At 50.0% G+C, this 17,209-nt stretch overlaps 1 protein-coding gene across 1 annotated transcript in view; it reads right to left on the bottom strand.

Annotated features, from left to right (window-relative positions):
• The window catches only part of DIP2C (disco interacting protein 2 homolog C), a 186,786-nt gene that overhangs the window by 99,528 nt on the left and 70,049 nt on the right, over positions 1–17,209 (bottom strand). The window contains exons 11-17 of the mRNA XM_077758432.1: positions 17,061–17,171; positions 4,971–5,094; positions 4,585–4,694; positions 4,394–4,496; positions 2,905–2,969; positions 1,085–1,178; positions 867–986 (exon numbers count right to left, since the gene is read on the bottom strand). Of these exons, the coding sequence (XP_077614558.1) occupies positions 867–986; positions 1,085–1,178; positions 2,905–2,969; positions 4,394–4,496; positions 4,585–4,694; positions 4,971–5,094; positions 17,061–17,171 (727 nt within the window). The remainder of the gene's footprint in view (positions 1–866; positions 987–1,084; positions 1,179–2,904; positions 2,970–4,393; positions 4,497–4,584; positions 4,695–4,970; positions 5,095–17,060; positions 17,172–17,209) is intronic.

Genomic DNA, 17,209 nt, shown 5'->3' with positions numbered 1-17,209 from the left:
TGGCTGCCAGGCACCTATCGGCAACTACTTCCTGACGCAAGTGAGCCTGGCTTCGGCCACGACTGCCGGCTGAGAGCAGCTGTGTGTGATAGTGGCTCACAAGTCACGGAGCCCCTGGGGAAACACAACCACGTACACAACCAACACTGAATCACGTGGGTGGGAGCCCACGTGTACGTATCACGTGTTCTGCTTTAAGTGACAAATGTCAACGTGGCCCAGTTTGCAGATGGTCAGAAACTAATGCTGCCTCGTTCACTCACTCTACTCCTGGATCACACGGCCCTCTCATCAACAACAAGCCTGCCGGCTTCTCTTTCAGCCCAGGGCAGTGTGTCCTGAGGTATGTTTACGGCATTCTGTGGGACTGCTAATTCACTTTACCTGGGCGGTTCTTCCTGTAGGATTTGATAATGAAATTCCACTAAAATGACAAATTAATTTCTTGATCAATGAAATTACTGTAGACCATGAAACGGTAATAGTTAATATTTCTTGAGCATGTAACATCACTCAAGGAAATACACGCAGGAGCTACTTAATTCAATCTTCTTAAACTTTTAAGATGTAGGCACCATTTTGCAGCTCAAGAAGGAAAGGATTCGTCAGGTTGTGGTTTCCTTCACAGAATCAGGATATGGCGACAGCAGGACTCAAGCCCAGGGCGGGAGCCAGGTGTTCTTGCTTTCCTACCCGCCCCCGTCGTGGCGCCCTGAGGCTTCAGAGAGTCACGCTGCGGGGTCATGAATTTGAGACCCCTTCCTAACCACAGTAATGGCTAGAAAAGGAAAAGCAAAGCGCAGAAACACAGAGGAGGACGAGGCTCTCTCCCGCCCACCTGCCCGCCCAGCAGGTAGGTCACTTACAAGGGTTTGCGCCATCAGCCACGATCAGCATCCGGAGAGAAGAGAGGTTGATGTCTCTCTGATCTCTGTGTGCTACTAACGCCCAGTGCATGTCCCTGGATTTGACACAAGCCACCTTTGCTGTGGGAAGAGTAGAAGCAAGGGCGTTACTAAGCACACTGTCTGACCAGGAGCTGTTTAAAGAGGGAACCGGGGTCCCGAGGCCCCTGGACGCGTACCTTTGTACTGACAGACCTTCTGAATCCAGGACAGCGGGTTCACCTTCATCAGCGCATACGGGATGCTGATCACGTGCATCATGTTCATGACGCTCTGGAAACAATGCACCAGGGTGACTGCCAACACACTAGCAGGACAGGCTCCCCGCCCCCCACCAGGCTCCGTGTGGGGACACGACCAGCCCAGAGCCCATCACAGGCTGGCTCCCCGCCCACCAGGCTCCATGTGGGGACATGACCAGCCCAGAGCCTGCCACAGGCTGGCTCCCCGCCCCCCACGAGGCTCGGTGTGGGGACACGACTGGCCCAGAACCTGTCACGGACTGGCTCCTCGCCCCACCAGGCTCCGTGTGGGGACACGACTGGCCCAGAGCCTGTCACGGGCTGGTTCCCTGCCCACCAGGCTTCGTGTGGGGACATGACCAGCCCAGAGCCCATCACAGGCTGGCTCCCTGCCCCCCACCAGGCTTCATGTGGGGACACGACCGGCCCAGAGCCCATCACGGGCTGGTTCCCTGCTCCACCAGGCTCCGTGTGGGGACACGACAGGCCCAGAACCCGTCACGGGCTGGCTCCCTGCTCCACACTGGGGCCCAAGGGCACCATTTGCCACACAGAAGATACCAGGGGAGCGTGTCCATCTAGCAGGTGCCAGGGCTTGCTCTAGCAGGTGGCAGTGAAATAGAGACTCAGAAACTGCCAGTGCAGAGCAACGGTGAGCAGGTGGGTGACATCACCAAGACTATCACGGAGGTCCCTACGAACAGCATCAAGGAGAAACTCGAACATCAACAGCCACGAGGCAGCCGCCACGACCATCGGGCAGGGAGGTGGACTGAGTGCCCAGGATACCACGCAGGACCATCTCCCCACCTGACAGCAGGAGCCTGCAGTTCAGGAGGACCCGAGTGCAGGCGATATGCCTGCGGGCACGGAGCCGCGAAGGTAGGACTGACGTCGGCCCGGTGACGGAGCCCACGCTCTCCCCACGACACCTGCTTGCCCAGTGAGCGCACATGTGCAGCTCTGCTTCGCCAGGTCAGCACCTCCTGGGACCCAGGGGCACAGACCAACCACAGGGAGGCTGGCTCGTCTGGAGCCCCCAACCTTCGGTCTGTGTGCCGCTCACCTGCCCTCACCAAGAGGCGACAAATCACGCTTTATCTACTCATATCCTATCACTCATGCAAAGGCCCCTAGAATTTTCTACCCCAGAAAAGATGAAGTTTAGCGTAAGAAACTTAGAAACAGGGGAGTGCAGATTACCATCTCGGGAACAGACACAGCGAGGCTCCAAGCACTTATGCTATGCACTCCTGGAAGGGCTGAGCAGACCTTAAATAACCAGGCTGTGTCTCCATAAAAGTGCCCGCCCTGGCCAGGTGGCATCCGCGATGAGGCGGCCCACGGTTCTCTATGACACGGGCAGACTATCAGCATGGGGCGGGGGGCCCTGTAAAGTGCTTCCCCTGCAGCATAACCAAGCAGATTTGCAAATATTCACAAGCACCGACTCACAGGAAGGAAAAATAACAGTGTCAGAGCGACACCAAACACAACGGAAAAGTGACCCAGACCGGAGACATGACTAACGTCACTGCAGTTGTGATTCCAGAAGGGGGGAGAGAGACCCTGTTTCCTCAGCGGCTGCGCCTCTGCGGGGGGCGGGGGTCATGACTCCCCACTCCCGTGAGAGGCTTCCTGGGCTTGGGAAGTCGCGTTAGCGGACAGCTTAAAGCTTCTAGCAGTAACAGCTTTTCTCCCCAGTGTGGGAGGGGACTCGAGCGAGCNGGGGGGTGCAGGTGGGGGGTCAGACTTACTGTCAGAATCCCATGCCAGAGCCCAACGTCCTTCTTGAAATCCAACACGTTTACTATGGTTTCCGCTGAACAAATAAAAATGGAAGATTTTCATGTATGCAAGACTAGCAAAGCCCAAAGGGCAAAGAAACCAACATCACGTCAGGGGCAGTGAAGGACCTTGGAAAAAGAGTTCCCAGTGCCTCTGCAGACATTCTGCAGCCTCCACGCCCATTTACAAATGCTTCCCCCCGACGTGTCAGTTAACGGCGACAGCCTCACACACCACTTAAAACACCTCATTCCTTCTGTCTATGTACTTACTGCCCCTCCCTACCTGTAACTTTTTAAAGATTCTTTTCACTTGCATCACAGGATCCCCCGGGAAAGGGAAGTCCTCTCCACCAGACGCAGGGAGCCAAGCCCCCAGGAGCCTCAGGGGGCCCGAGTCACTAAGGAGGCACAAGGCTCAGGAGGAGGGGAGAGAACAGCATTCATGCGGGGACGCCTCGGGAAGCGGGAAGGAAGGCTGCTAACAACACGTGGCTGAAAACAAGGGCCACGATGGCATGTGGCAGCTACATGAAGAGCCCACGGGACCCGGAAGCCACACGTGAACACTGGGCATCGCTCCACGCCTCCTCCTACGTCTGTGCTGGCTCCTCCTTGTGCTGCTCGCTGGGCTCCGGTGTTGCACGCCTGACCCCGCTCCACAGAGACGACAGGCGCCCGTGCGTGGAGTCAGCCTCTGTCCCACATTCTACAAGTAATTTTACTTTAGAAACAAGGAGCGAATGGGCGTGTGTTTCCTCTGACACCCATGGCAGCAACAGCCCTGGGCCTTCAAGAAAGTAGGGCAAGGAGTAGAGTCACAAGGCTGTGAGAAAGGCTGTCGTTAGAACTACAAACACCAGCAAGTGAAGCACTAGTGATCCGCCAGCGGCTGACTGGTATCTGGGTGAATCCTGCCTTTTACGAGCCCAAGCCAGCGCTCTGGTCATGGTCACCTCTGGTCATGGTCTCCCCTGGACTGATTCAGGGGAGAGAACGTGCGTCATAAAAATCACACCCTCGACTGCGGTTGCCCACCCTGGGGAGCTCACGGGACCCCTATCAAAGAGCCTCATTGGTTGCTAGGGGTGGGCTGAACATGGGCTCTTCTTTTTTTAAGGATCCCGGAGACGTTAACTTGCATCCAGGGATGACTGCCCATGGAATTAACTGGTACAGCCTGAGCCGTGCCCTCTGAGTCCACAGGTGGAAGCCCACACGCCGGTGCGGCTGCGATTAGAAATACGGCCTCTGCCGAGGTAATGAGGGTTCGTGAGGTCGTGGGTGGGCCCGATCCCATCGGGACGGGCATCCTGGGGCGATGAGACGCCAGAGCTCTCTGTCCCTGTGCAGTGAGGACAAGGAGAAGGCACCGCCTGCTGAGCTCCGTGCAAACCTGACCTGACTCCTTCCATTAGCAGGGGCGTGACACAGTCTCGAGAGGGGCCCCTTCCCGTACCTTCCGTGTAGCCGCATGCCTGCGTGAGGGCCTGGCAGTGGGTCAGCAGCGCGATCCTGGTCACGGTCACTCCAAGCACGCTTCCGTCCTTGCACGTCTTATACTGAAATGAGACAGGGGTGTGCAGAGAGGGGTGCAAAGAGCACCACGCAGCCCAACTGCCGCCGCCCGCAGACAGCGTTGCAACTCACCTCTATGTAGGCGGTGTCGTTGTTTGCGTCTTTGATGTGCGGGAACCAATCTCGAGGGGGCTTGGAGAGGTGCTTCGACTCTGTGACAAACCACAGCAGCTTCGGCCAGCCTTGCAAATGAACAACACGCCCCTTTGAGAGGCGTGCTACCCAGGAACCAGGCTTGCCATGGCACCCGCCTTCCCGCGGCCTGCGGGACACCCACGCCGGGCAGGACCGCTGGCGCTGCCTCAAGCCTCAGACACCAACAGCACGCACAATGCCACGCGGTGGGCTGACCACAGCTGACGTGTCACGCTCCACATGTGGAAGAGCACATCCAGGGGAGATGCAGGGCCTTCCCGGGTGAAGAGCCAGCCCCCCGCAGGCTCCCAGCCGCGGCTTACCTTTGAACTGGGGGATCTCCCCAGTCGGGCTTTTCGGTAGCCCTTTGTGGCAGGCGTCGCTCGTCAAAGCCACGGTGACTCCACAGCTTCCAAGCAAGAACCCGATCTGCTGGCTCCCTGCGTCCTAGGAGAGGCGACAGACACAGAAGTCACAGAGCCGGGAAGGACGGTGCCCTCCTGGCAAAACGCGGCCTCGCCCTGGGTCCGAGGAGGCAGGGAACCTCCCTGGACTCTGCAGGAGCGGTCACCGCCCTGGCTGCCGCTTGCTGCCGCCGCCTGACCTTGAAGGGGGCAGCGCGGCACTCAGGCTCGGCGTCCACATCTGTGCCATGGGGTGAGAGCAGAGCCCTCGAGTGGGTTTGCTGCAAGCGATAAACTGGAGGAGCATGGACAGTGTTCAGCGTGCGCCTGGCACACAGTGGGTCTCCTTAAACGGCTGCTGCTACATCCTCCTCCGGTTTGACCGTAGAACGGAATCGTCACGGAGAGCTAAGAGGGTTCACCTTCCTACGTAATGCCGAGCCTGACTTCGCAGATGCTCAGAGCACAGGGCCCTGCTATGTTTGACGACATCACTACGGGTGAACTAGACGCCCATTCCCTTCCACGCCCTGAGTACGGCTGTGAACGGGGACATAAAGCTGGACAGGCATCTGCTGCGGGGCACGGACTCCAGTGGCGCTGAATGGCCGGCACTAATTTAAGAGCTGGCGCCCAGAAGTCCCCACGGGAAGGGGTGTTCCTCAGAGGCAGTCCAGGGGCCACCAACCCTGTGGTTTTGTCGCTGACTCTATCCAGCTGCCCGCAGCACGTCTGTTCATCTGGCTTTTTTTTTTTTTAAATCCCCACAGTCACACCAGCTAGGACTTAGAAAATAAGATGAAAGCCAGGAAGGAACTGACACTCCTAAAACCAAAACATCACAACACAGTGAACCGGCCACCCCGGTTCATTCCCAAAGGGCTCAGCCTGAAGCCGCGGACAACCCAGCAAGCCTGTCGGCAGACCAGCCCCCCTTCCTGTCACTCTGCCTGTGAGTACTCGCAGCCCATCTGGGTTTTCCTGGCAGACACCGTCCCTGCCTGCTGCCTGCCTACAGTCTGCTCCAGACTGAGGTTTACAGGGACATAATCACACACACAAGAGAGCTGACGTAAAGAAGAGGGGACGGTAGATGCGGAGAGTAATGGACAGAACACTACAGGTCAGCCCAAAATTCAGACCTCACCCCGAAGGGGCTAGCTGTGCTCTTCATCTGGAAAATTCCTACTCAGAGCCCCAGCCAGCTCTGCCTACCCAACCCAAGCAGCGCAGACGAGACCGTTACCTGCCCTTGAAGCAGCCCGTGCGTCTCCTTCACCCACTGAACCCGAACACGCTTGACCCCAGAGCCGAGAGCGGGCGGACACTCTCAACACCATGTCGGAGCCACGGCCCTCCGCAGGCCCCATGTCCACAGAGGGCCTCCCACCCAGCCTGGGAAACAGCCACCTCCAGGTGGCCCGATGTGCCGCCAGCTTCGGGAAGCTGCTGTCCCGTCTCGGGGAGACGGTGCAGCACGTGCGCTCCGGCCGTGATCCCAGCCGAGGTTCCTCCCCAGCTGACGCCCCATCCTCCCAGGAGCTGTGCTGTCTGGGCTGCTGGTGACCACGACGCCGGTCACAAAATCTTGATGATTCTTTTTGGCTCTTCAAGATAAGCCAGAGCACACCTGACGTCAGCCTGTCACCTCCAGCCCTCTTGCAGCAGAGGGGCCGTGTCACGTCATCTCGCGGCAAGCCTCTCCTGCATCTCCCTGGAGCACCCGCCTGGCCGGCGAGGACGCGTCTCACCCAGGGTCTGGTCTGTCCCAGTCTCCCAGGCAGGAAGCAGCAACGCCCCCCACAGCAGAGTGTGACAAACGTGAGGACAGCTCACAGGAAGTCCCTTTCATGAACTCATTCCGTGTCATGGCCCCTAACTTGGGACTCGTGTTTATCCAAGGTTGTTCTCTGCCAGCTGAGCTGCTCCTTGGCTTCGGGAGGTGGAGCCGAAGGGCAAGGGTGCCTCACACGTGCCCTGCGCTGCTGATGGGCCGTTCTGGCTCCGGGCCCGAGGTGCTTACAACAAGCACAGCTCGGCCCCTCCTAGCAGCCTGTCACTCTCCCGTCAGATTCGCGTGCCTGGGGCACAGCCTGTGTCAGCAGAGGGGCACTGCCACCTCAATGGGGTGACAGCAACAGGCTGTCCTCGGTCTGCCGTGACCCTGGCAGGCCCGTCTTGGCAAGAGCCCTGGAGGCTCCCCTCTGTCCTCCACGCTCCTGGCCAAACCATCTGGGAACTCCAGCCCCTCCTCCTGCAAACCCCTCATGGAAAGGGGAGCTTTCTCCTCGCACCCAAGAACTAGGAGGGAGAGTAAAGAAACGTACAGGAGACTAAGTTGTTCAGCGCATTAAACAACATTCAGGATTTGGAAAGCTGGCTCTCATTAGGCCCTTCAGGGCAAATCCAGTGGGCACAGAACGGCAGAGCAAGTGTACACACCCCCACCTGCACTTTCGTGCACGTTCTGACCTGCACGGAAGCAATGCGATCTTCTGTTCAAAACTAAGAAAGGTTTCCCAAGGCACGAATGCCATCCTCTGAACTCGGCCCGAGGACTGGCACGCAGCTTCTGGCTTCACTGAGACAGAGTCATCCCCTGGTCCTGTTTCCCAGCAGAAAATGCTCTGTGGACAGAGGAACCTCAGCGTCTTCTTCTGACAAGTGTCTTCTGGTCCCGTGGTTCAGGCCGATAACCCAAGGGTCTCCGTGGGCTGGTGAGGTGAGGGCTCACCACCTGGCAGGTTGCAGCCTGGACACCTGAGATGTAGGCGGCCCAATCTCAGCAGGGCCAACATGGTGCACGTGAGACTCTGCTCCCCTGCCCACGCCGGTACCAGCAGGGCTCCCTCCCGGGTGCGCACGGCCTCCCGCTGAAGCCCAGGCCTGCCACTGAGGGCTCTCAGCCTCAAAGGGGACTGCTGGGCCCCAGGGATAGGACTTCTCTCCCGTGGATTATTACTGCAGTAACTTCGTACTCACACAGAAAGGTTTCCAGTACAATTAAAATGAACCACTTACGTGTCTGTCAAACATCCAAAGGATACTTAACCTCATTATTTACGTGAATGTTTATTCACTTAATATACATTCAAGTGTGTATTAAGAAATGTTATATGTTGGCACATGGTTGCATCAGTAGTATTTGAAATGATGTGCCTACGTCATCAGGTGACCAAAAGGGCAGAGGCATGTGTCTCTCTGTTCACATGGCTTTCCTCTGAGAACCAGCTCTATATTAGGAGACATCAGGCTACAGACTGAAGTAGAAAAGTCTAAACCCTATATGTGATGAGAAACACACGAATAACAGCAACTGATCACATGAGAACATCACAAAGGCACTGTCTCGTTACTGCAGTGCTAAGAACCAGTCTCTGTAAGATCAGCAGCCTACAAATTCTTCCAGATTATCATTTTGACACTACTGATGACAGAACTTAGAGGGCTTTGAGCCTTGAAGTCAGGTAACCAGCCCTTTGCATTTCCAAAAGACTTCAACCCACTGAATTTAATGTCAGTTGAAGAGGGGCATCCTACGCCCCGAGTAGGCTTTCAGGTCAACTGTAGTAGCATTAACCATGGTGCCAAAGAATCACTTAGAAGAATGTTGCTACCTTTCAGTCAAACCCCAAACTCTTACACATGTCTCAGTCATGAAGATCATAGGGTTCGGGGTTTTGAGGAAGCACTTTATGGGGTGTCTATTGCACACCTGGGGTGCTGGCAGCAAACACTTGCAGGTGAGCCTTCTCCCCGTAAGTCTCCTCATGGAGTTTCTGTAGCTCTGCCTTACTGTGGAACTTCATTCATATGGACAAAACCTTACACTGGTATGTGGGGTATGTACAACATATGTTTCCTGTATTTGAATATGCTATACAAGCAAGATTTGGAATTACATCTGACAAATCAGAGGTGAACATGGGACTCGATCATGTCCAAACACCAAAACATAAGCAACCAACATCCTCTGAAATAAAATACTCTATAATTTATCCAGATTTCTAGTGTAATGAGACTGAAGGAGGAGATATTCAAACACTTATTGACAGATTACTGGGCTCGATGTTCTTTTTTTTTTTCCAAAAAGTTCAGATAACAATTGACATGTAACATTTTAGTAGTTTCAGGTNGTAATGAGACTGAAGGAGGAGATATTCAAACACTTATTGACAGATTACTGGGCTCGATGTTCTTTTTTTTTTCCCAAAAAGTTCAGATACAATTGACATGTAACATTTTAGTAGTTTCAGGCGTATAATGATTCAATAGTGTATACACTGCAAAATAATCATTACAAAAGAAAAGTTGAGAACTTTTAGGATTTACTCTCTTGGCAACTTTCAAATGTGCATGAAGTATCACTAAATATAGTCACCATGCTGTATGCTACATCCCCATGACTTATCTATTACTCGAAGTTTGTACTTCTTCACTCCCTTCAGCCATTTCACCCACCCCACAACCACCACCAATGGCATCAACCCATCTGTTTTAAGTTTTGTTTGTTCATTTGTTTTCTTACATTCCATATCTAAGAGAAATCTCATGGTGTTTGTCCTTCTCTCTCTGACTTATTTCACTTAGTATAATACCTTCAGAGTCCCTCCATGTTATTGTAAATGGCAAGATTTCATTCTTTTTTTATGACGAGTAATACTGCGTTGGTATATACATCTCATCTCATCTTTATCCATTCATCCACTGATGGACACTTATTTCCGTATCTTGACTATTGTAAATAATGCTGCAATGAATACTGAGTACGTATGTATCTTTATGAATTAGCGTTTTCTTCTTTGTTTAGAAAAATACGTAATGTAACTGCTGGATCATACGGTAATACTATTTTTAATTTTTTGAGGCACTTTCATAGTTGCTATTACTTGCTATTTCTTGTCGTTTTGATATTAACCATTTTAACAGGTATGAGGTGATACCTCATTGTGATTTTGGTTTCTATTTCCATGATGATTAGTGATGTTGAGCATCTTTGTGCCTATGTATGTGTCTGTGCATCTCCTTTGGAAAAACGTCTACTCAGATCTTCTCCCTATTTTCTCTTGCTATTGAGTGGTATAAATTCTTCATGTATGTTAGATATTAATCACTTATCACATACACAATGTGCAAGTATCTTCTCCCATTCTGTAGGTTGGCAGTGGATGGTTTCCTCTGCTGTGCACAAGATTTTTAGTTTGGTGTGGTCCCACTTGTGTGTTTTTGCTTCTGATGCCTTTGCTTTTGGTGTCAAATCCAAAAAATCATCACAAGATTGATATCAAGGAACTTATTGCCCATGTTTTCTTCTAAAAGCTTTATGGTTTCAAGTCTTACATTCAGGTCTCTAATCCATTCTGAGTTAATTTTTGTGTATGGGATAAGATGGGTCGAGTTTCATTCTCTTGCCTGTAGTTGTCCAACGTCTCTAACATCATTTATTGAAGAGACTGTCCTTTCCCTATTGTGTATTCTCAGATCTTCTGTGCTAAAGTAATTGGCCATGTATGTGTGGGTTTATTTCTGGGCTATTTTACTCCACAGATCTGCGTGTCTGTTTTTGGCCAGTACTACACAGCTCTAATTAGTACAGCTGTGTAATAGAGTTTGAAATCAGGTGTCCCCAGTTTTGCTTTTTGGACTCGATTGTTTTGGCCATTTGGGTTCTCCTGTAGTTGTACACGAATTTTTGGAATGGGTGTTCTATTTCTGTAAACAATGCCATTGGAATTTTAGTAGGGATTGTGCTGAATACTGTAGATTGCTTTAGGTAACGAAGACACTTTAACAATATTACTTCTCTCAATCCCTAAGTATGGAGTATCTTTCCATTCACTTGTGTCTTCCCCAGTTTCGTTCACCAAGGTCTTATAATTTTCAGAATATGGGTCTTTCAGCTCCTTGGTTAAATTTATTCCTAGGTATTTTATTCTTTTTGATGTAACTATAAATGAGATTGTTTTTCTCAATTTCTCTGATAGTTCACTGTTAGTGTATGGAAATGCAACCTATTTTTATATGTTGATTTTCTATCCTCCAATTTTACTCAATTCACTAAAAAGTTCTAAGAGTCTTTTGGGGGAGTCTTTAAGGTTTTCTATATATAAAATCATGCCATCCTCAAATAGAGATAGTTTTACTTTTTCCTTAGTAATTAGATGCCTTCTACATCTTTTTCTTGTCTAACTGCTATGCCCAGGACTTCCAATACTATGTTGAAGAGAAATGGCAAGAATGGGTTGATCTTAGAAGAAAAACTTTCAGCTTTTCACAACTGAGTAAAAGGTGAGCTGTGGGCCTGTCATATATGGCCTTTATTATGCTGAAGCACATTCCTTTTATACTCACTTTGCTGAGTTGTTTACTCAAAAAATGAATGTTGACGAATAGACATTTCTCTAAAGACGACATACAGACGCCAACAGACACAAGAAAAGATGTTCAACATCACTGATCATCAGGGAAATGCAAATCAAAACTACAATGAAATATCACCTCATACCTGTCAGAATAGTTAAAATCAACAACATAAGAAACAACAGGTGTTGGTGAGGATGTGGAGAAAGGAGACCCTCTTGCACTGTTGGTGGGAATGTAAACTGGTGCAGCTACTCTGGAAAACAGTGTGGAGGTTCCTCCCAAAGCTAAAAATAGAACTAACCTATGATGCAGCAATCTCACTAGTGGGTATTTACCCCCAAATTACAAAAATACTAATTCAAAGGGATACACACATCCCTATGTTTATAGCAGCATTATCTACAATAGCCAAACTATGGAAACAGCCCAAGTGTCCACTGACTGATGAATGGATAAAGAAGATGTGGTATATATATACAATGGGAAATCAGTCATAAGAAAGAATGAAATCTTGCCATTTGCAATGACATGGACAGAGCTAGAGATCATTATGCTACGTGAAGTCAGAGAAAGACAAGTATCACATGATTTCACTCCTATGTGGAACTGAAGAAACAAAACAAGCAGAGAGAGAGAGACAGAGAGAGAGGCAAACCAAGAACAAGATTCTCAACTATACAGGACACACTACTGATGGTGTTGTCAGGGGAAGGGAGGGGAAATAGGTGATGGGGATTAAGGAGTGAGCGAGCCTGCGATGAGCATCGGGTGTTGTATAGAAGTGTTGAATCATAACACCATACACCTGAAATTGATATAACACTATGTTAACAGGAGTTTAAAAACTTAAAACAAAAAAGCATGTCGACTTTTTGCCAATGCTTCTTCTGTATTTATGATCATATGACTATCTTTCATTTTGTTTTTTAATTTTTTATGTTTATTTTTGAGAGAAAGAGACAGAGCGTGAGTGGGAAAGAGGCTGAGAGAGAGGGAGACACAGAATCTGAAGCAGGCTCCAGGCTCTGGGCTGTCAGCACAGAGCCAGATGTGGGGCTCAAACTTATGAGCTGTGAGATTGTGACCTGAGTCAAAGTCGGACGCCCTACCAACTGAGCCACCCAGGCGCCCCAATCTTTCATTTTGTTGAGGTAGTGTATCAATTTGACTGATTCACAAATGCTGGTCCATCTGTGCATCACTGAAATAAATCCCACTAAGTAATGGAATATGATCCTTTCAATGTATTATTGAATTCTTTTGCTAATATTTTGTTGAGGATTTTTGCATCTATGTTCATCAAGGATATTTGGCTTGTAATTTTATTTTCTTGTGACATTCTTGCCTGACATTGGTATCAGGGCAATGCTGATATTGTAAACTGAGTTTGGAAGTTTCCTTTGCTCTCAATATTTTGAAAGAGTTTGAGAAGGAGAGGTCTTAAATCTTTTTGAATGTTTGGCAGAATTCACCAGTGAAGTCATCTGATCCTGGACCTCTGTTTGCTGGAGGTTTTTGATAACGGAGTCAATCTCACTACTAATCTGTATTCAGATTTTCTACTTCATGATTCAGCCTTGCAAGAGTGTACATTTATGGAATTTATCCAATTCTAAGAGTCCAATTTGTTGACATATAGTTATTCATGGTAATATCTCCTAACCTTTGTCTTTCTGTGGCATTGGTTATAACTTCTGTTTCACTTCTGAATATATTCAAGTCCTATTCTCTTGTTTTCTTGCTGAGTCTAGGAAAAGGTGTATGAATCTTGTTTACCCTTTGAAAGAGTCAGCTTCACGGTGTCATTGATTTTTTATTCTATATTCTTTTTAGTTTCTCTATCATGTATTCCCATAATGATCTTTGTTACTTCCTTCCTTCTACTAACTGGGCTTCATTTGCTTTTTTTCTAGTTCCTTGAAGTTTCAAATTAGATTACTGGAGATTTTTCTCATGGACTGAGGTAGAGGTGGGCCTGTATTGCTGTGACCTTCCTTCTTAGAACCACTTCTGCTAGGTTCTAAAGGTTTTGTATGTTCTGTTACGTTTAAGTTAGTCTTAAGCGGTTTCCTGACTTTTCCTTTGATTTCGTCATTGACCCACGGGTTGTTCAGAAGCAAGTTGTTTAACCTCCACATATTTGTGAATTTTCCAGTTTTCTTCTTGTAATTTACTTACAGTTTCATACCATTATGGGTCAGACAAGATTCTTGATAGGATTTCAGTCTTCTTTGATTTATTGAGACTTACTTTGTGGCCTAACATGTGATCTATCCTGGAGAACACTGAGAAGCAATTCTATTGCTTATGGATAGAGTGTTCAGTATAAATTAAGTTCAGTGATGTCAGTGGGATATTGATGTCCCTACTACTGAATTACATTTCTCCCTCCAGGTCTGTTAATATTTGCTTTATAGATTTAGGTGTCCTATACTGGGTACATAAATGTTATGTCTTCTTGGTAGACTGATCCCTTCATCTTTATATATCTCCCCTTCTTTGTCTCTTACTACAGTCTTTGGTTTTGTGTTCTGTCTGGCAGAACTACAGCTGCTCATCTTTCTTTACATCCCCACTTCTGTGGCGTATCTTTCTGCAACCCCTCACTTTCCTCTGTGTGCGTCCTTACATCTGAATGAAGTCTCTTGTAGGCAGCAGATCAATTGTTCTTGGCTTTTCCCCATTAACCCACTCTGTGTCTTTTGATTAGAGAATTTAGTCCTACATTTCAAGTAATTATTGGTAAGAGGTACTTATTGCCATTTTGGTAATTGTCTTCTGGAGCTTTCTTAGTTGGGTCTCTGTTCCTTTCTTCTTCGCTTTTTTTGTGGTTTGATGACTTTCTTTAGTGTTACACTTAGATTTCTTTCCCTTTGAATTTTGTTTATCTACTAGAAGTGTTTGCTTTTTGATCACAAGACTCACACATAACAGCCTATAAGTACACACACACACATTAAATTATATGTGTATGTGTATTTATGTATTAAGTTTGAACATACTCTAAAACTCTGAGTTTTCACTTGCCTTCCCTGAGTTTAATGTTTGATTTCACATTTAGATCTTTTTACTTTGTGTATCCCATAATTAGGTATCGTAGTTTTCCTGATTTTTTACTACTTTTGTCTTTTTAACCTTCATTCTAGTTTTGTAAGTAATTAATCCATTACCTTTATTCTACATTTACTTTTACCAATGAGATTTACACTTTCGTGTGTTTTGTTAGGTCAAGGCCCTTTCACTGTAGCATTTCTTCCAGGGAGTGTTTAGTGGTGATGAGTTCCTTTAGGGTTTGCTTGCCGGGAAAACTATTCCTCCTCCAATTCTGAACGACGGCTCTTGCTGGGCAGAGGATCCTTGATCGTAGGTTTTCTTTCCAGAAACTGGAATATATCCTGCCACTCCCTGTTGGGTTGCAAGGTTTTTGCTGAAAATCTGCTGACCATCTTAGCAGTTTCCTTGTATGGTCCAAGTTATTTTTCTCTCTGCTGGTCTTAAGATTCTCTCATTCGCATCTGACATTTTAATTATAATGTGCCTTGGTGTGAACTCCTCGGATTCATCTTACTTACTCCATGGACCTGGATGTCTGTTTCTCTCCCCAGGTTAGGAACGTTTTCTGCGACACCCACACCGCGAATGCTCTTCTGACTGGTGACGTCCTACAGACCCTCGAGCTATCTTAACATTTTCCTGGTTTCTTTTAGCTGCTCTGTGTGAGGTCTAACGTCTTGTTGTCTTGATGGCTGCTGCTTCCTTCTTCTAGTGGGAACTTCTCAGCGTATTCTTCAGTTCCATTACTGCATTTTTTGTATTTTTTAATTTAAAAAAGTTTTTTATGTTTATTTTTGAGAGAGAGAGAGCACGAGAGAGTGCACAAGTGGGGAAGGGGCAGAGAGAGAGGAAGACACAGAATGCAAAGCAGGCTCCAGGCTCCGAGCTGTCAGCACCGTGACCGACGTGGGGCTCAAGGTCATGGACCATGAGATCACGATCTGAGCTGAAGTTGGATGCTTAGCCAGCTAAGCCACCAGGTGCCCCCCTTCGCTCTGTTCTTAAGTAGTGTGACTTCCGCCTGGTATTCCCTCCGACTCTCCATCTCCCTGTTGAAGTTCTGTATTCATACCTTCTCCTGAGTTCCATGAGCTTCTTTATGACCACTACTTGAACTCCTAATCAGGTTAAGTATTTATCTCTGTTCATTAAGGCTTTATCTTGTTCTTTCCTCCAGAACACATTCCTCTGTTTGCTCATTTTGTTGGCGTCTGTATTAAGCGGAGCAGCCACCCCTCCCTGTATGGACGGAGTGGGCTGTGGAAGTAGTGAATCTTCTGGTTCAGCCTTGCCCTTGGTTGTCTCTTGAAGCTTTCTGGTTGTCTAAGCAGCCGGGTGTACTCCTGATGTGTTCCCACTGCTGAGGGTGTGCCAAGACCTGTCCAAGCTCCAGAGGGAGGAGTCCCACTGAGCACTAGCTACAGGCTGACTGGCAGCCAGGCCTTCAGGCAGCAGCTTTTACAGTGTGTGGATACACACAGCCCTGAGGGACCACAGTCCTGAACCCTGCCAGCCTCCAGACCAGGGTGCCTGAAGGTGTGTCCCGGGTTACACTTGCAAAACTCAGGGCTCCTCTCTGGGAGGGGAGGTAAGCTGCAGCAAGGTCAAGGGAAAGTGCAAAGCTGTCCCACTATGTTCCCTGGGGGCACCTCAGAGTCTCTAGATGTGTGGCAAACCTGAAGCCTGTACCTCCGGTTGCACCCCAGACCTTCCAACCAGCAAGACCAGGCATGTGTTTCAGTCGGCTGTCTGCGCAGCGCCCCATGCGGCCATCTGTCAAGAACGGTCCCTCTGAATGATAGGGTCCTACAGGGCCCAGCAGGTGTGCAAGCCCCTGGCTCCGGCGCCAGGCGCGCCTGGGTGTGCCCGTGCGGTGCGTGCGCATCTGCAGCCCTGGCAGGCGGGAGGGAGGTGTGGGGCTGCAGCGGGCCTGCTGGCCTCAGTGACGCAGGGGGAGGGCGCAGGGGGAGGGGGCGCCGGTCGGCTTTAGTAGAATAGAACAGCAGTGGCAAGGTAGAAGCAATGCGCAGAAACGGTCCCCGTCAGCACTTCTGTCCCCGGAGCCCCAACAGGCCCTGCCCCTCTGGCAGATGCTTCGGTGCTGGCCGATGAACCCGCCTCACGCACAGTGCAACCACTTTCCAAACTGCTGCTCGTGCGCCGGGCCCTGGGCCAAGCGAGTCGAGTGTGAGCCCCGTGGGTGTGCCGGACACAAGCCCCAGTATTTTCAAAGGCAAACGTTCCGTGGGTTCGCCTCTCTGGTGCAGGCCGCAGGGCTGGGATGCCTGCCGGGGGACGTGCGCGGCCCTGAGCCTGTGAGACGCCCCNCTCGGCGCCCACCGCACGGCAGCCCCGCCTGAGAAGCTGCTCCTGCGTGAGGCCTGCGGCCGAGCTCGTGTCCCCAAGCGTCCCCTCTGCCGGCACAACGAGGGGAGCCTGCGGAGCCGCACCAACGGCAAACCGCCGCTGTGCCTCCGGGCCACGTCCCGCGGAGGAGAGCCGCTTAAAAAGCCGCCCCCTACGCGTCCTGACCTCACGCCGAACGTTCCACGGCCGAGCCGGACCCCCCGCCGGCGACAGCAGGCTCCTTACCTTCCTCGTGAGGGGCACTTCGATGGGCACGGGGACAACCTCGGCCAGCAGGCAGCCGTAGAAGGCCACCATGGACGCGGCGGGGTCGTTGTTGGGGAACACCAGCGCCACCTGCAGCGACACAGAGCGGGAGGGTTAGCCGGCGGGTC

This window comes from Crocuta crocuta, unplaced genomic scaffold (assembly GCF_008692635.1).
Source record: "Crocuta crocuta isolate KB4526 unplaced genomic scaffold, BGI_CrCroc_1.0 scaffold32, whole genome shotgun sequence".
In the NCBI taxonomy this organism is placed as follows: Eukaryota; Metazoa; Chordata; class Mammalia; order Carnivora; family Hyaenidae; genus Crocuta; species Crocuta crocuta.
This window is presented reverse-complemented; position numbering and strand designations above follow the sequence as displayed.